Genomic DNA, 19,688 nt, shown 5'->3' with positions numbered 1-19,688 from the left:
CACAGAGAACTGAGAGAGTTACATAGTGCTGACCCCTCCTCATTTTTAGTTGTTGCTATAGCGAGCATCCAGGTTCTTCATTGAAAAGACAAGTCAAAACACCTATAACAGTACCTGAAAACAAGGAGGAACCAACTTTGCTGACTAACAGGGGCCACTCCTGCCTAACAGGAGAGAAAAGAGGACCATCTTCAGGGACCAGAATGATCAGCCTCTAGCCGAAGAATGTCCAGGAGAGCAAGGGAAAAAGGAACAAGGTAGCCAGACTCTAGGCAGTAGATCAGGGGTTGGCAACCTTTGAGAAGTGGCACGCCAAGTCTTCATTAATTTAAGGTTTCCTGTGCCAGTAATAAATTTTACATTTACAGGGGCCCCCTGACGGAACCTCAGACTGGCAGCGGGCTAAGTGGGCCGGCGGCCAGGACCCTAGCTGGCAGGGGGCTGGGCGGCTGGAACCCCGGACCAGCAGCGAGGTGAGCGGGGCTGGCGGCTGGTATCCCAGGCCGGCAGCAGGCTGAGTGGGACTGATGGCCGGGACCCCAGACCAGCAGTGGGCTGAGCGGGGTGGCGGACAGAACCCCAGACCGGCGGCAGCGGGCTGCTGGCCCCACTCAGCCTGCTGCCGGCTGGGGCTTCTGTTCACCCAGGCAGGCAGCGGGCTGAGTGGGATCGGCGGCTGGGACCCTGGCTGGCAGCAGCGTCCCAGTAAAAATCAGCTATTTCCATGCCAGATTTTAGCACTCCATATGTTTTATGGAAATATGCTCATGAGTGTGAATATGATGTAACTGGAATATGCATTATGCAAAAGGTCTATTGTAAGGTATCATAACAAAGGTTATAACCTCCTGAATATATTCCTCCTATTTGTATGCATGTATCATTCTTGTATCTGAAGCTAGAAATATGAAATATAACTCTGAGGTCCTATTGTAATTATATGCAAAGTGTGGGCCATCAATGGTGGTTCAGAATCTTGATGGCTCCCACTGACTAGGACAATTGGTTGTAAATGGTTTATTTATCTGCAAGCCTTCCTGTGTACATGTGGGCCAACTGAACGAAAGCTTATGCTCAAATAAATTGGTTAGTCTCTAAGGTGCCACAAGTACTCCTTTTCTTTTAACCGAAGGATGGAGACTAGGGGTCTTACAGTGACGTGTGACCATGTCACATGATACTGGAATCCATTTTAATTCTTGTACTTTTCCATTGATGAGGCGGGGGTAGGGACAAGCACAGACAAAAGATTCCTGCCTTGTGCCAAAGCTATAAAAGGGGGCGGAGCAGGACAAAAGGGGCTGCCAGTCATAAGAAAACCCATGCTTGCCACCTGAGATGTCTGCTGGAACTAACAAGGACTGTACCAGGGGAAAGGATTGGGCCCAGACTAAGAAGGAGTTTAGTTCCAATAAGCTTCTTTCAGACATCTCTGAGGGTGAGATATTACCTGTAATCAGTTTCTTAATGTATTAGGCTTAGACTTGCATGTTTTTGCTTTATTTTGCTTGGTGACTTACTTTGTTCTGTCTGTTATTACTTGAAACCACTTAAATCCTACTTTTTATACTTAATAAAATCACTTTTGTTTATTAATAGAATCAGAGTAAGTGATTAATACCTGGGGGAGTGAACACCTATGCATCTCTCTCTATCAGTGTTATAGAGGATGGACAATTTATGAATTTACCCTGTATAAGCTTTATACAGAGTAAAAAGGATTTATTTGGGGTTCAGGCTCCCAGAAAGGCTGAACACTGGGTGCTGGGAAAGTCCCTGTTAACTGAGAAGCCCCTGGGCTGAGTGAATCTCAGTTTCAGTGAACTGCAGAGAGACGTGGCCCAACTTCTGGGTCTGTGCTGGAACTAACTGGAGTGTCTAACTCAGCAAGACAGGAGTTGAGGGGTGCCTGTTCCAGCAGGGGGGTTGTTCTCAGTGGTATCCCAGCTCATCAAGTGACAGTCTCGAGGGGAGTTTCTGTGACTGAATCCATCACACAGTGCAATAGAGAATTAGGCCCTATGTCATCCAGAGTGAATACTCATCAGCTCGGACAATTATCTTTCAAATGAATGACATCCAGTACACCCACAATGGATCGATTGGAAAAAAACTGCTGGGATCAAAAATTACATGATTTTCAGGCCATTAAGTGTATTCATCAAAATGAAAATTAGCTTACAGGAAAGGCAAAAAAACTGCTTCCAGCATTTCAATTCCAGACAGTGAGCACTGTACTACCAACTATGGGGCTGATTCTTCATGCCTGGAACCTTCCTTGCTGAGTCATTTACACCTGTGAAAGCTGAGGGTAAAATGCTACCAAAGCAGAATGGTAGGTGTGACGTTGCACTCTATATGATTTTATAAAAATATGCTAATGGGCGTGAATATAATGTAACTGGAATATGCTTCATGCAAAAAGTCTCTTGTAAGGTATCATTACAAAGCTTATAATCTACAGAGTGTGGTCATCCTATTTGTATAAATGTATCACTCTTGTATCTGAAACTTGAAATATGAAATATGACTCTGAGGGCCTATTGTAATTATGCAAAGTGTGGGCCATTAATGGTGGCTGGGAATCTTGATAGCTCCCATCAGCCAGGACAAATGACTGTAGATGGCTCTGTTTGCAGGCAGGCCTTCCTGTGAGTCAGGCTAGGAGGAACGAAGACTTGGAGTCTCACAGGAAATGTGACGATGTCACCTGGTACTGAAATCCATCTTAAACCTGGTGCTTTTCCATTTAGAAGGAGGGCGGACCCAGAGAGACAAAGGATTCCTGCCTTGTGCCAAAGCCATATAGGGGGTGGAACAGAACAAAGTGGGTGGCCATCATGAGAAATCCCTTAGCTACCACCTGAGCTGGAACAAGGGCTGTACCAGGGGAAAGGATTGTGCCCAGATTAGGAAGGTGTCCAGTCTGTGAAAGAAACTTACTGAAACATCTCTGAGGGTGAGATTTTATCTGTATTCAGTTTCTTACTGTATTAGACATAGACTTGTGTGTTCTGTTTTATTTTACTTGGTAATTCACTTTGTTCTGTCTGCTATTATTTGGAACCACTTAAATCCTACTTTCTGTATTTAATAAAATCACTTTTTACTTATTAATTAACCCAGAGTATGTATTAATACCTGGGGGAGGGGGGGCAAACAGCTGTGCATATCTCTCTATCAGTGTTATAGAGGGCGAACAATTTATGAGTTTACTCTGTATAAGCTTTATACAGGGTAAAACGGATTTATTTGGGGTTTGGACCCCTTTGGGAGTTGGGCATCTGAGTGTTAAAGGCAGGAACACTTCTTAAGTTACTTTCAGCTAAGTTTGCAGCTTTGGGGCACGTAGTTCAGACCCTGGGTCTGTGTTGGAGCAGACTGGCGCGTCTGGCTCAGCAAGACAGGGTGCTGTAGTCTCAAGCTGCCAGGGAAAGCAGGGGCAGAAGCAGTCTTGGCACATCAGGTGGCAGTCCCAAGGGGGTTTCTGTGATCCAACCCATCACAGTAGGTTTTATATCCACTTTACAATCAATTGGCGAGATTTAAATGACTACACCTGGGAAAAACTAGGTCCTATGAACCCACTAGATTCAGGGCTAGGCCTAAGGGCTTTGCCAGCCATGGCAGAAAAACATAGTGGAGCCGTCACTCCCGGACAACAATGGAGCAAAAAGAAAAAAGCAGTGTGGCACCCCCTCGCCCAAAAGCTGGTATACAGGGCAACTTTCCAACTCACCTGCCCCTAAAACTAGCCCTGACCAGATCAACCCTTCTTGTGAAGCTAGGAGGTAGCAGAAGCCTTCAAATCATTAAAGAATTCCCAAGCATGATTGTAAAATGCCAAAGGAAATACAGTATATATTCCCTACACAAAACTATGTTACCAGAACATTAAGGTTGCATAGTTAAGAGCTCTAAATCAGGAAATACCAAAGTTAAGAATGAACATGCAACCTTAGCACTACCACTTGTTCAAATTTATGTGACAGAGACTACAGTTACACGGGCATGCACTGTGTCTCAGTGTACACAATACAATAGGATATACTTTTCCTGCATGTGTAGCACCTCGTACTACTGTATAAGGAGTTTCACTTGCCAGGACTTTGAAACAATGCTGCTTGCAAAAACAACACACGCACACACAAAAGGGGGAAACAACATTGGTAAACTTCATAATCTGGAATGGTTTCTCTAGAAACACTGGATTATTCTAGTCTATGCACTTTAGGAGGTACCCAGGATGAAGTCCCTCTCCTGTGAGCCATATAAACTATGCAGCCACTAAGGTGTGTCAGAGTGGAACTCTTTCTGATGCACATTACAAAGTGCACAGGAATCCTCTCTTACCTCCTCCACTCCTTACAAGACCCACAGAACCTCTCTTCTGTCCTGTTGGGACTTACAATATCTGTAAGAGCAGAGGCAAGAGCTCCTAGGAGCCCTTGTGCACAGTGGCTGAGATATTACAGAGTGTTTAAGAATCTTCCCTCACGCCGATGAAACTTACAAGGTCTGCAGCCCTTTTTACAGCTCCAGGTGTCCCCACCTCTTCACAGAAGTATCTCTCACTACTTTTTACTACCTAATTGGCCATGAATGCATGCATTTACAGCAAATCCTCTCTCAGATGCAGCCTTTACAAGCTTTAAAGACAGATCTAAAGTGCATGATCTGTACATGATTTTCTAAGGCTCATAATTGGGTCAAATCAAAGCCAAAAGCTCTAAAGCACTTCCCCACAATTAGGGCTATTTCCATGTCAGATTTTAGCACACAGCCCCCAGCCTCTTAGGCTGTACAGCTGTTCAAAAGAAGGGAGCAAAAAAATAAAATAAAAAATAATAAAAAAATTCTCTCTCCTCATATTCACAAATGGATTAAATGTTTTGCTCAAACTTCCCAAAAAAACTTTCTTTGACTAGAGTCCAAAGGCCTGATTCTCCTCTCATTTGCACCATTTTAAAAGTTTGTTTATACTTTGCAGACTTTTAGCAGATACAAAGAAAAGTCATTGTTACATTTCAGTTTGATGATAGGTAACTCAATTGACAACAGTGGAGCTCCTCTCAATTTACACTGCTGGGAGACCAGAATCCACCTCCATGACAGGAAAAATCCAACTACCCCAAAATTAGTATTTTCTGGAATATGATGGCTGAATGAAAACAGGAGGCTAATATAACCTGGAAACCTTTACATCACTATAACAGTGGTCGCCACGACACCGCTGTTACATCACAACACAAAGCAAAAACGAACACGCTGTCACGGACATGCTCCACTCTCAGTAATTTCTTCATAAAAAAACAATTGTTTTCAAAAGAGGATAAAATATTTCTCTCATAAAAGTCAGCAGTTTTGTGAAACTCCAAACTGATTCACAGATTTTCCTTTTTAAATGTCTTTGGTCAAATTAGTGGATTTCAGCTCTTGTGAGATATTGATATAACTGGAGTGACACCTCGGCTAGACGTCACAGACAGAATCATACCTGACAGGGACTTACAGATTCTTCAGCTTTTTGTTTCAGTCAAATCTAAGTGAGCCAGGAATTACATACACATGCACCATCATTGCATTTCATTCTCAGGTTAAAAAAAACTATGTTACCAGAACATTAAGGTTGCATACACATGCACCATCATTGCTTTTCATTCTCAGGTTAAAAAAAAAAAAAAAAAACTTTTATAGTCATATTTGTTAGTGTTTCTTAGTTGTGCTACCTGTTGTCTTTTGGGAGAAGTTTAAAAAATAAATCCAGCATTTAAACATCTCCATCCTCCCACCTTAGTTTCATTTGGTTCTTGCTCTCCCTTTTCATCTGATGTTCTGTAGCACAAATCTCTGCTACTTACTAGGCATCTTTGTTATCTTCAGTTATGAGCCCCACCCTTTCCCTCAGTGTCTCTCTTCGAGATACTCTTCCCTCCCTTTCTGATTTATCCTCTTTCATTTTTTAGGCCTTGATGCTTAGCCCCCACTGCTTTCTATTTTGCAGCAATGTTTTAGCCTACTCTGTACACTCATGCTTTTAGTTTCCCTATTGCTCAATATGCTTCTTGTGCATGCATTTGGACCAGGTTACAATCTGGTTTTATATAGTGCCTTTCATACCCTGGATATCCCAAAGCACTTTATAAAACAAAGTACTAGATACTGCAGGCCAGATCCTCAGGACTGTCCCTTCTGCCACCAGCACAACCCAGGAAAGAACAGCACAAACATGGCTCTAAGTCTTTGTAGCGCCCTGATCCTTGAACGGCCAGGCTGGTGCCAATGACCGATGCAGTGTGGCCTCAGGGCTGCTCTTAGTTGTGCTGGCTGCAACAGCCTCCAGGGGGCATTCCAACAGCCATGGACTGCAGAAGTACAGCAATGCTCTGGCTATACCCCCTTTTCTCCTACTTATACCCCACACATGTTGGGCTGTGAGGGAATGGCCAGTTTTAGGGCACTGGAGGATTCCTCTGTGCAGTGGGAGGACTGAGCTGATGTCATAAACCAGCTTTAAGTCTGCTTTGTGCTGCCAAAGTAGCAAGCAGATTTAACCAGACCAAGGATTTAGCCCTAGATGTGCAGTGACTGTTCAGACTTTGGAACCGCGCAAGGCTTGAACAAATTTCCTGAACTTCTGGGTCTCTTGTTCTTTGCGATAAGGTTCTTTTTCTCTCAAAAATCTAATAACCTAAAAATTGCTCAGATTTTTAGAGAGCATTTCCCCAGAAAACAACAAGAGAGCCAACAGTCCACCAACCCTCTCCTCATCTCACTACTGACCCAAGAAGCAATAGCCAGGTGTGTATTTCTAGGAGAAGAGAGAGAAAGGGGACTTTACTCATTTCTCCTCCTCCTCCTTCCTTTTTGAGGAAGAACTGGGTTCTCCATCCTCTCCTCCGCCCACTAAAGCAAGGTAAGATATCACTAAGGCATCCACACCAGATTTCCTCCTCCATCCCAAAAGAACATTCTATTGTCAAGTCCGACACAAATATATTGTAATATTAAAAGACATCTTTATGGGATAGCATACTACTGAAAAAGAAAAAGCTTTCTCGTGGTGAAGCAAGCAGTTCCTCCTTTTACTTGCAAAGTTAAGTTCGGGGGAGAGGGGGAGCTTATTCATGGTTTGCGACCCAAACCGGCCTCTGATACAAGTACCCGTTTAAAGAGTAACTTCCAACATACTGTTTCCTTCTCTGTACACCTCCTCTGGGATTTTTTCCTCCTCATTCAAGTAACGATTAATACTCCAAACAGCAGCAAGGACAAACACATTCGCTGTGGTGAAAACCACGGCAAAGAAATCGTTAAAATCTTTGAAAAGTCCTCATCTTCCTTAATTGCTCCCCTAATTCCCTGGTAGTCTAGCAGACCTACCAATTCCCTTGTGAGTTTCTTGCTTGTGCTGGAAATGGCCCACCTGTTGATCACTTTAGATAAGCTATTACCAGCAGGACAGTGGGGTGGGAGGAGGTATTGTTTCATATTCTCTGTGTGTATATAAAGTCTGCTGCAGTTTCCACGGTAAACATCTGATGAAGTGAGCTGTAGCTCACGAAAGCTCATGCTCAAATAAATTGGTTAGTCTCTAAGGTGCCACAAGTACTCCTTTTCTTTTTGCGAATACAGACTAACACGGCTGTTCCTCTGAAACTTGCTTTTTGATAAACTTACAAAGCTGGCAGGGGGTTGGGGTGGGGTATGTCTTTGGCTGTTTGCTTCTAAAACACCCTTCTAATTTCCATTTTATATGCCATACTTTATATTCTTTTTTATTGGCTTTCCTCAGGTTTGATTTCCATTTTCTAAAGGAATATTCAGTTTGAATAACCTTGTGAAACTTCCTACTTAATTATAATGTTTTTCTTCTTGCCCTCCTGCTTCCCATTTTCACTTGGGGTATGCATGCCTTCTATGACTGTTATAGTATGGTTACGTAGCATCCATGCTGACTAAGGATTTTGATTTCCTTAATTTTGATTTTAGGGTCTTTTTGACTAGCCTCATTTTTTCTTTAATTCCCCTTTCTAAAATTTAGTATAACAGTGCTAGGTTTATCACAATTATTCCCCAAAGGATGCTGAACTTAGTAATTACATCGTGGCACTATCAGTACCTTTCACTCTATCTGGGGCCTCTCTCTGCTCTTGAATAGACTTTTGCCAGTTAGCTCTGTCTTTATATCTTAACTAGCTCAAAGCAAAAGGACTTTGCCCCTCCCACCCATTCAACTGCAATCAGTTGGCTTGTCTTTAGTTTGACTCATTCACTTTGAAGACACACAGATTTCAAAAGAGGCCCATTCAATAATTTAGTTTTATTACTTCTAAAGAGACTAGTTCCAGAGATTAGTTTTATTAGCTGCCCCTAGAACAGCTACTGCCCTAAGAATTAGTTAATAGCTTCTAAAATATCTATTTCAAAGATCAAGATTTAAGTCCCGAAATTAACTCTGCATCTTAGGTTCAAAAGGTTTAATTACAGAATTAAAGTATCATCTTGTGAATTGTTTAGGTGTAGGGAACAGCCCAGAACCACAAAGCAAAGCTGAGCCATATGCTACCGCCACCTTCTTGTCCCCTAAGACAGTCGGAATCAACCCTTCAATAATAGGGAGCAACTGATAATCAACCATTACTTTATTTTGTGGTTTCTATTATAGTTAAGAGAGACCACACAGGTTGAACTCTTCCGTGGGATGTTCCAACAGGAAGGCCAACCATTCAGAAATCCAGCATTTTGAGAGTTCTGCCAGGTGACAATCTTCAAAAAATAAGAGGGCTTCAAAATATCAGGGAATCCATAACCCTGCAGTTAGATTCCATAACTTCCTCCCCAGGTCACACCATTCTTAAAATGGACCTGGAGAAGGCACTCACAGCCTGTGAATCAGAATGAGCACCCTAAACCCAATTCTGTTCTCAGTTACAATTATGTAAATCCACTGAAGTCAATGGAGTCTCACTGGTGTAACTGAAAGCAGGATTTAGGGCTCAGTCCAACTACCCTTGAAGTCAACAGAAAGGCTCTAATATTCCAGCTGGATTGGGACCTCACCCTTTCTTTTTCTTGGAGTTCAACCAGAAGCAGCATCTTCTTCTGCTTCACTGGAACAAAGTGGATAACATTAAAGTGAAATAAGAATTCATTACTTATCAGCATGCCCCTTTGGATATATTTTGCAGCATTCATTCTACCCCATTTCATCCCATCCTGTAAAACTTTATTACCTCCTTGTAGCCCTGCTCCAGAGCTGAACACAACATTATGCACCATTATATCAGAGCTCCCCATTCTTTACAATTTTCTTTTGAGCACTGCTCCTTGCTCTCCCCTTCAAATCTAAACAATGGAACTAAAAAGACATACAGAACAAACAACATTTAAATTAATATACTGCTCTCTACAACCACATAACTCTGTTTTATCTGCTGCTCATTTCCTAACTGAAACTTCAGGGCTTTATTGATTATCATGATTCTAAATAAAACTATAGATCTATTAAATTAGACTTGGCAAAAAGGGCAAAGCAATAACAATTTGTCACCTCCAGTTGATTTACCTCCTCCATCTCTAAAGTATCCCATATTTGGGTACAGTGGTCCATACATCAGTGCCGTGTACTCTCCAGCTTAGTGGGAGCTTTGGTTCCAGATGCTGCTTGTGCAGTCTTCTATTAAATCTCTGCAGAACCAGATACTTGTAGGAGGAATTCTGTATCTGTGTGAAAGAAATAAGGGAGAGGTGTTTTAAATACAAACAGTAACGTGTTTCCTTATATGTTCTCATGGTCTCTTTCTTATGAGATTAATCCATTGAATATAGTCATCGTATAGATAAGGAGGCAGGCACATGTAATATTTGTTAGTTACATAGAAAGCCACTGGTCAGAGTAGATGGCATAGTGGAGTAAGTCTCAAATCTCCCTTTCCAACCCTCCCAATTCCCCTCTGTCATTGTTGAAGGAACCATTAACCGCTTTGCCACTAGGGCCTGCAACCTGGGTGTCATATCAGACTCCTCTCTCTTGTTTGCACCGCACATGCAAGCTGTGTCCACATCGTGCGGCTTCTTCCTCCATAAGGGTATGTCTAGATTAGGAAAACAGGTTGGGAACACATTTTAAAACAAGATCCGGTCTAGACTAGGAAGGTAGGTTGAACACCTATCAAGTCCAGCCTTCTCTTTCTGTCCACACTGCTAGAACTCCTACCCAGGCCCTTGTCTCTCATCTCGACTACTGCAAACTCCTCCTCTCTGGCCTCCCTAGCACCAGACATCACCCCTCCTCCAGTCCATTCAAAATGCAGCTGCTAAAATGGTCTTCCTTGATCATTGTTCTGAACACATCCCCTCTCTGAATCCCTCCACTGGCTACCATTTTCTGCTGCACTGAATTCAACCATCGAGTATTCACCTATAAGGCCCTCACAACTCTGCTCCTCCCTACTGATTCGCTCTTTTTGAGACCTCCGACCCCTGTAGCCTCATCCACTCTACCAATGATGCCAGGCTTGATCTTTGATTGGTCTGCTTCTCCAACCATTATATTCATAGTTTCTTCTCTGCCACCATTATGCATGGAACACCTACTTTGAACTAGCTGATAAAACCACTATACTTCCTTCTTCAGATCTCTCTTCAAGATCTACTTCTACTGTGATGCATACAAGAGATCACCAATTCATAATGGCTAGGTAAAGGGCCAGTGGGGACTGCTAATGTTTATTTCTGTTAAAAACAAAAGTTGAAATGACTTAGAACAATCAAGTTATGCATCTAGCCCATCTAAATGCATGTTCTCATTTCTGTTACTTTGTTTCTCTGTCCCACATCCCTCCTGGTTGCTACGCACCCTTGCCACATCTTGACTTTCATTAGATTGAAAGTGCTTTGGGACAGGGGTTGTGCCTTCCTATGTATTTGTAAAGCTTCTAGCACAACGAGGTCCCAATTCTGACTAGCACTGATAATAAATAACAACAATAATATGGGTCCACAGGGTCAAATCCCATCAACTCAATCTTTTGCCCTTCTGACGTAGGCTAACTGAATATTATGCAGACCAATGAGTTTGGATCCTTGGATGAGACTTCACAAACTTTGATCCCATCTGCTTGGCTAAGCTATTAACTGATCCAATTGTACTTTTGGGAAGAGTATGCCCAAGTGTTCTTAGCTAAAACTTTCCTTCTTGTCACTTGTGCTCTTTGCTGTTTGGCAGCTGCATTACAGTCCTGTAGTAAGTATATACACAGGACCAAATCCGTTTCATCTTTAGTACACAAGTACTCCTATGGACTTCAGCAGAATTACTTGCAAGTGACAAGTTTTGAACCACGGTTTGTGCACATGTTAGCGTCCTTTGGGATTAAGTTGTTTATTATTATTGACACATTTGTGTTCGGATGCCAAAATATTCATTTGAGGATGTTAGTTTCTATTTCCAGCCATATGACATCTATTTTTAATTCCACATTAAATAAAGACACACAGAAACAAAAGACAGGAAGGTGCACAATGCTAGAGGCACCGTACAAATACAGGAAGTTGACCATGCTTTGAACGTTCACCTTATTCCTGAACAGTTGAACCATCCTTAAGATCCAGCCAAAGACCAAAAAGCAAAACTAAACCCAAAAGGAAACATTGTAGAGGGAAATCCTCCTGTGTTCAGATACCATGATGATGGGAGATGTTAGAGAGAACCCAAATTTGGAATAGTAGGTAGCACAAAAGAAAATGAGATGTATAATGATATAATAAAAATAGAAAGCGGACTGAGGGATAGCTACACATACAAACATAACAGAAACATCAAGAATAATTGTTTGCCTGGGAATAAAATTAAAAATCATAAAATACCCTAATGTATTATAAGAACATTTGTCTACTAAAAAGGACAATGGCAAGTACCTATGTTAGGTATTTCCAGGGTGCCCTTTACTGTAATAGATGAGCACAGAAATGGAACATTTCAGGCAGCTGAAGCCCCAAAGTGATCTGGTGAGGAATGCCCTTTGGATTTAAAACATTTATTCAAAAATAACAATTATAAACCCCACCAGTATTAGCAAAAGGTTAAAAAACATATCACACAGCATGAGAGAATCGACAGTGTTTTGTGTTGATTTTTACAAGCAGCGGTTGGCCAACTAGGAGAGCACTAGCTAGCAAATCAACCCTATTCTCAGGGCTGAGGAGACATTACTAAAGATATGAGATGAAATCTGGAAATTTTATATGCAAAACAGAACTCCAGCTGAAGTCAATGAAAGTTTTGCCTGAGTAAAAACATGGAGTACCAACTTCAGAATCAGGCCCATGTTGAACGATGCTGTCTCACAAACACACACACGGAAGAGTAAAAGCAAAATCCTGATTATTTTTTTTCTCCAGGGATCAAGTAGAAAAGTACCAGACAAATGGAGAATGAAATATTAGTGTTAGGAGAATATTATAAACAATAAACTCTTTGCCACAAAATATCATTGTGGCCAAGAGCTCAGTAGGATTCAAAAAAAGGATTAGTCATTTATGTGGACAATGAGAACATGCACGGTTACATTAGAGAGGATTTTTTTTAAAGTAGTAGTAAATAAACCCTCCTGCTTCAGGGCATGTGCAAACCACTATGACAGTAGTTAGGAAGAAACTTTTCCAGGAGCAGGTTATTCCATAACTTTTGGCTACTGCTTTTCTGCACCTTCCTCTGAAGCAGCCGACTGTCAAACCCTAGATACTGCACCGCTTGTCTGATCTGGTGTAGCCCTTCTATAATTCTGGATGAAAAAAATTCTGACAAGACTAGAGAAAAAAGGGACTTGGTGGTGGGAGGGATAGTACACTGATTTGAACACTGGCCTGCTAAACGCAAGGTTGTGAGTTCAATCCTTGAGGGGGCCATTTAGGGATCTGGGGCAAAAACTGGGGATTGGTCCTGCTTTGAGCAGGGGGTTGGACTAGATGACCTCCTGAGGTCCCTTCCAACTCTGATATTCTGTGATTCTGTGGTGTTCTTTAAAAGTGAAGTAACATTAAAAATGAAATTAACACAAAATCTTTCTGCTGACGTAGAAATGTCTGAGTCACTTGCAGGGATAATAGATATGCTCTTGCCAGATCCTGGTGGCCAAAATGCATTAAAATAAACTATTATTCCAGCAGGCTAATAGTAGGTGTTCCATGCTGCTATATAGGAGGCACATGATTTTCTCCCCTTTTTTAGTACTGGTGAGCAGACCCAGACTGGAAGCCTTGGAGGCGTTAAGTCCTCAAGTCACAGGAAAGATACACAGCATAGACTGATGCAATGCAAGCTTCGCCATAATGCCTTGCCAATACGCCTCAACTCTTACCTGAAACTGCCACCTTGGAGAGGACAGTTCAGTCCCTAAACCCTCTGCTGAGATTGCCAATAAAAGTGCCAGATAGTATTACCTGTAGCGATGGGTTTTGTGATGTGGACTTCTGTCCACTGAGGACTGGAATTAAACCACCAAATCCATTTCACGCTGGCCACCAAACTGCCATCATGTGGTAACAGCTTTCGGTTATTAAGGAGTTATTCTGGATTAAAACCAGGAAGCTAGAGGTGAAGAGGCACTGTATCCCACCGTAAACACCATTCAGTTACTTTTTATGGTTTGTTTTCTTAAGCTTTATTTGTGGAGCAAGGGAGAAGCAAAGAAATCACTGCACTTTTTTGCTTTAAAAAGTTGGTTTAGACACGCAGTACACCAAGACCAGATGTGCATTTATCGCTATAACGTAGCCTGATGTGTAAGTCAATAATTTGGCAACCTCCTTAGAGAAGGAATTTGCTTATTTTTTGTTCCACTAGCTGGTCCAAAACCATTTCCAAAGTTGCACAATCCTTCTCCAACTTAGTCTCTCTGTTGAGAAGCAATACTCAAAACAGAGATTTGTGGGGGGAGGAGGGCAGAAGCAGGTCTCTTCTGGTTACGTGGTTAAGTGCTAAAAAGCAAGAGTTTAGAAGAGAGAAAACACTCTGCTTGCTTTCTGAGGCAGGTTTCTCTCTTTTCCAAGGGGACTCCAATCTTCATACATTCCTCCCTTTCCCCCCCATGATAGTATTTGGCAGGAGCTTTTAATTAAAAAACAGCCAGACTGCGTTTGTGCTACCCCAATGAACCTCTCTTGGGAACCCATGTTCTTTGCTCAGCAATTCCTGCTCAGAGCGCTGAGTGCCAACAAAAGGAAAACAGCTGGAATGACTTCCTATCCTTCCTATTCTCCATTCAGGCCTGGTGGCCTAGTAACAATTATTTTTTTATTTTTTTCAAGACAGAGGCTAAAATAACAAGGATTCATTCAGGCTTTAAAGAAAGACATGATGCCTTTTGTAAAACATTATTTATGGCTCATTTCTTAAATAAATGCATTAAAAGTCTAATGCTAATACAGATCTAATAGATTAAGGGCCTGATTCAGCTGCCCTGAAGGCAGTAGAAAGGTTCCTGTCAACTTCAAGGGGAATTGGATTGTGTGTTTAATGACAGACTGATCGATTAATAAACTGGATCATATATTTGTTTGTATATGAACAGCACCTAGAACCAAACCTGACTGGAACCTCTAGGCACTACTGTAAAGTAAAAATTAAACAATAATGTCATGTGACTGGCCTATGCACTATGTCATCACCGACTTGCAAATCTGTGCTGCAGAGATGCAAATATATATAATTACTAATTCAAATTTGCATCAGACAAAACACAAATAAATGATGGGTGCCATGTTGTCAAATTTCACAATTTTATTGCATGTGTTAGGACATCTCATGTTTTCCTAAAAGCCCCAGCTGAAGTTATTACCTGAAAAATCATAAGGGGGGGAAGGGAGAGAGAGAGATAAGATTCTAGACCTCATAATTGTGGAGAAAAGTTTGAAAACATGAAAGCTGAAGACTCCCACACCAGAAGGCAAACAAAAAACACAACATATATTATTTTTAAAACCACATGATTTTTAAGGCAATCATGTGAGTCAAAATCCTTTTGGGGAAGAAAAGTAAGAGAGGTTCCATGGCACAGTGATGGGGTCTTCTACAGACCCTCAGAATCCAATTTGGACATGGATAGAGACCTCTTTCATATTTTTAATGAAATAAATAATACTGGGAGTTGTGTGATTATGGGAAAATTTTATTTCCCAGATATAGATTGGAGAACAAGTGCTACTAATAATAGTAGGGCCCAGATAGAAATCCGACAGATTTCTTCACCAGTCGCTGAACCAACAAGAGGTGATGCCATTTTAGATTTAGTATTGGTAAGAAGCGACCAAGGACCTCAAAGAAGAGCTGGTTGTATAAGACAATCTTGCTTCAAGTGATCATGACTTAGTTCAGTTTAAACTAAATGGAAGAATAAACAAAAATATGTCTGCAACTAAGGCCCTTAACATAAGAACAGCCAGACTGAGTCAGACCAGAGGTCCATCTAGCCCAGTATCCTGTCTTCTGACAGTGGCCAATGCCACATGCTTCAAAGGGAATGAACAGAACAGGCAATCACTGAGTGATCCATAACCTGATGTCCACGCCCAGTCTCTGTTTGCCAGAAGCTAGGGACACCCAGAGCATGGGGGTGCATCCTTGACCATCTTGGCTAATAACCATTGAACTTGATCTTTAAAAAACTAAGGGAATTAGCTAGGGAAGGGGACTAAACGGAAGAGCTCAAGCATCTGAATGTGAAGGAGGCTTGGAATTATGGTGTCAAAGTTGAAGAAACTATCTGAAGCCTGCATCCCAAGCAAGGCGGAAAATTCAAAGGGAAGGGGTGCAGACCAAACTGGATTAACAAGCATCTCAGATAGGTTATTAAGAGAAAGAAATGAAAGCAGGGATGGATCAGCAAGGAAAGCTACTTCTTGGAGGTCAGAAAGCGTAGAGAAAAAATTAGAATTTCCAAAAGCCAAGCAGAGCTGGACCTTGCAAAGGAAATAGAAACCAATAGTAAAAGGTTTTTTAAACATAAAAAGAAAAAGAAAACAGGGAAAGAAAAAGTGGGATGACTAAACACTGAGGATGGGGTGGAGATTAATGATAATGTAGGTATGGTGCAACACCTAAAAACTTAGGCAAAAATTCATTTAATAAGAGTAATGAGGAGTTTGGGGACAGTGGCAGGGTGGCTAATGGGAACAAGGTATGGAAGCAGAAATTACAACATCCAAGGTGGAAGCCAAACTCAAACAGCTTAATGAGACCAAATCTATGGGCCCCGGATAATCTCCATCCAAGAATATTAAAGGAACTGGAACATGAAATTGCAAGCCCAACAGCAAGGATTTTTAATGAATCTGTAAACTCAAGGGTTGTGCCCTATGACTGGAGAATTGCAAATACAGTGTCTATATTTAAGAAAGGGGAGAAAATGATGCGGGAAATTACGGGCCTGTTAGTTTGACCTCAATGTATGCAAGGTCTTAGGAGAAATTTTGAAAAAGAGAGTAGTTACAGACATAGAGGTAAACAGTAACTGGGATAAAATACTACATGGTTTTACAAAATGTAGAACATTCTAGTCAACTTGATCTCTTTCTTTGAGAAGATAATCGATTTTTTAGCAAATAAAATGCAATAGATCTAACCTATCTGGATTTCAGTAAAGCATTTTATATAGGTCCACATAGGAAATTATTATTTAAATTGGAGAAGATGAAGATTAATACAAGAATTGAAAGGTGGGTAAGGAACTTGTTAAAGGGGATACTGCAACAGTCATGCTTCAAGGTGATCTGTCAGGCTGGAGGCAGGCTTCTAGTGGAGTTCCTCAAGAATCAGTCTTAGGATCAATCTTATTTATCATTTCCATTCACGACCTTGGCACAAAAAGTGATAATGTGCTAATAAAATTTATGGATAGCACAAAGTTGGGAGGTATTGCCAATACAAAGGAGGACCAGAATATCATACAAGAAGATGTGATGATCTTGAAAATGGAAGTAATAGAAACAGGATGAAATTTATTTAGTGCAAAGTCATGCCTTTAGGGACTAACAACAAGAATTTTTGCTATACGACAGAGATGTATCAGTTGGAAGCAACAGAGGAGAAGAAAGATCTGGCTGTATTGGTCAATCACAGGATGACTATGAGCCGCCAATGTGATGTGGCCATGAAAAAGGCTAATGCAATCCTAGGATGCATCAGGCAAGGTATTTCCAGTAGAAATAGGGAAGTGGTATTACCATTACAGAAGATACTAGTAAGACCTCATCAGGAACACTGCAGGCAATTCTGATTTCCCACATTTAAGAAAAATTAATTCAAAGTGGAACAGATACAGAGAAAGGCTACTAGGATGATCAGAGGAATGGAAAACCCACCTTATGAGGGGAGGCTTAAGAAGCTTGATTTGTTTAGCCGAACAAAACAAAAGTTGAAGGGAGATATGATTGCTTTCTAAATACCTCAGAGGCGTTATTTAAGTTAAGATCCAATATTGGCACAAGAACAAATGGATATAAACTGTCAGTCAGCAAATTTAGGTTTGAAGTTAAACTAAAGTTTCTAATCATTGGAGGTGTGAAGTTCTGGAACAGCTTTCCAAGAAGAGTAGTGGGAGCAAAAAATCTAACTAGTTTCAAGACTGAGCTTGATAATAATATAATGAGATTGCCTACCATGGCATATGACCCATCTGCGACTGCTATTAGTAAATATCTTCAACAGCTGGAGATGGGACGCTAGATGGAGAGGGCTCAGAGTTACTACAGAAAATTCTTTCCCAGGTCTATGACTCTGTGCTCAGGGTCTAACTGACTGCCATTTTTGGGATTGGGAATTTTTCCCCAGATCAGATCTGCAGTGACCCTTGTGTTCTTTTTTTTTGGCCTTCCTCTGCAGAGTGTGGCAGCATTCATTTGCTGATTTGAACTAAATTAAATGATGGATTCTCTTTAACTTGAAGTATTTAAACCAAGATTTGAGGATTTCGGTAACTCAGCCAGAGGTTATGGGCCTATTACAGGAATGGATGGGTCAAGCAGGGTTGCCAGGTGTCCGGTTTTCAAAAGGGATCCTGGCGGCTCCAGTCAGCACTGCCAACCAGGCCGTTAAAAGTCTGGTTGACGGTGCTGCAGGGCTAAGGCAGACTATCCCTACCTGTCCTGGCACCGCAGTGCATCCTGGAAGCAGCCAGCAGGTTTGGCTGCTAGGCAGGGAGGCCACAGGGCTCTGTGCGCAGCCCCCACCCCCAGCACCAGCTCCACACTCCCCTTGGCCATGGTTCCTGGCCAATGGGAGCTGGGGGGTGGTGTCTACGTGTGAGAGCAGTGTGTGGGGCCTCCTGGGCAGCCCACCTAGGAGCTGGACCTGCTTGCTGCTTCCAAGATGCAGCACGGAGCCAGAACAGGCAGGGAGCTTGTCTCAGCCCCGCGGGGCCACTGACCGGGAGCCGCCCGAGGTAAGCCTGCACCCCAACCCCCAACCCCAGCCCTGACCTCCTCCCCAACCCAGAGCCTCCTCCTGTACCCCAACCCCTGCCCCAGCCAAGAGCATCCTCCCACACCCTGAACCCCTCATCCCCACCACCACCCCAGAGCCCGCACCCCCAGTGCACAGCCCATACCCTCTTCTGCACCCCAACCCCCTGACTCAACTCACAGCCCCCTCCCGCACTCCGAATCCCTCGGCCCCATCCCCCCCAGCCTGGAACACCCTCCTACAGCCCAAACCCTTCATCCCCGGTCCCACCCCAGAGCCTGCAACCCCTCAAACATCCCAATGTAGTGAGCGGGGTGGGGGTGCCTTGGAGAAGTGGCGGGGCTAGAATGTTCAGTTTTGTGTGATTAAAATTTGGCAACCCTAGGGTCAAGTTCTGTGGCCTGCGATGTGCAGGAATAGGAGTTGAGAGTCATGCTGTCAGAGGTTTTTTCCTCAGGTCTAAATGGAAAAACAGAGGGCTGCGTATAGTTTGATGGAGCCTAGAAGGAGACAGAAACAATGAGCAGAAACACCACAGAAGCATACAGAAAAGGCAGCAAGAAAACCCCAGAGATAGCCAAGAAGGTGATCCTGAGAAAAAGCTAAGAGATAGAGCTTTTGGGAAGACTGCTTACTAGAAAGAGTCGGGGAACTGCGAGCAAAGAAACTCTCTCCTGTTGTTTGTTTCCCATAGCGTTCAGGGAAACAGGACTTTATGTACATTCTTTGTAAATAAATAGGATTGTATCAAAAAAATACTTGACTCCATCATCAATTTTTCCTACTAACAGAGACAATCTGCAAGACGCTGATTATTGGCTAAGCGCTCAGGTCAAAAGGGGTAACAATAGTGAGTACAATACAAGGGGGAAAGTGGTCTGCTGGTTAGGGCTGAGGATTGGGAATCAGAACTTTGCCACTGACCTACTGTGTGACTCTGAGAAAGTCACATGACCTTCCTGTGCCTAAATGTATCCATTATTAAAGGATGGGTAATACTTCCCCATCTCAGATGGGTACTGTGAAGCTTACTTAAGGCCAGATCATGGTTCTTCACCCACTACCCCGGCTCTGCCTCCAAACCAACCAACCTAGCAGTGCCTTTTTAAAGATCCCCTTCAGGGCTGTTGTTGATTTGTGTTCAGACCCTATGCAGGAGGGAGTTTCCTTCTGTGCTCTCCACCCTTATGCACCCAGGCAGGGCTAGGCACAATGTTCTTATTCA

At 42.4% G+C, this 19,688-nt stretch overlaps 1 protein-coding gene across 3 annotated transcripts in view; it reads right to left on the bottom strand.

Moving 5' to 3' along the window:
- Positions 1-19,688, bottom strand: part of RGL1 (ral guanine nucleotide dissociation stimulator like 1) — a 157,270-nt gene that overhangs the window by 114,036 nt on the left and 23,546 nt on the right. For all 3 annotated transcript variants that reach the window (XM_048860422.2, XM_048860425.2, XM_048860426.2), the window contains exon 2: positions 9,569-9,726. In XM_048860422.2, the coding sequence (XP_048716379.1) occupies positions 9,569-9,613 (45 nt within the window). In that variant the 5' untranslated portion in view covers positions 9,614-9,726. The remainder of the gene's footprint in view (positions 1-9,568; positions 9,727-19,688) is intronic.

Source organism: Caretta caretta, chromosome 8 (assembly GCF_965140235.1).
Source record: "Caretta caretta isolate rCarCar2 chromosome 8, rCarCar1.hap1, whole genome shotgun sequence".
In the NCBI taxonomy this organism is placed as follows: domain Eukaryota; kingdom Metazoa; phylum Chordata; order Testudines; family Cheloniidae; genus Caretta; species Caretta caretta.
The sequence above is the reverse complement of the archived record's forward strand: the minus strand, read 5'-3'. Positions and strand labels throughout refer to the sequence as shown.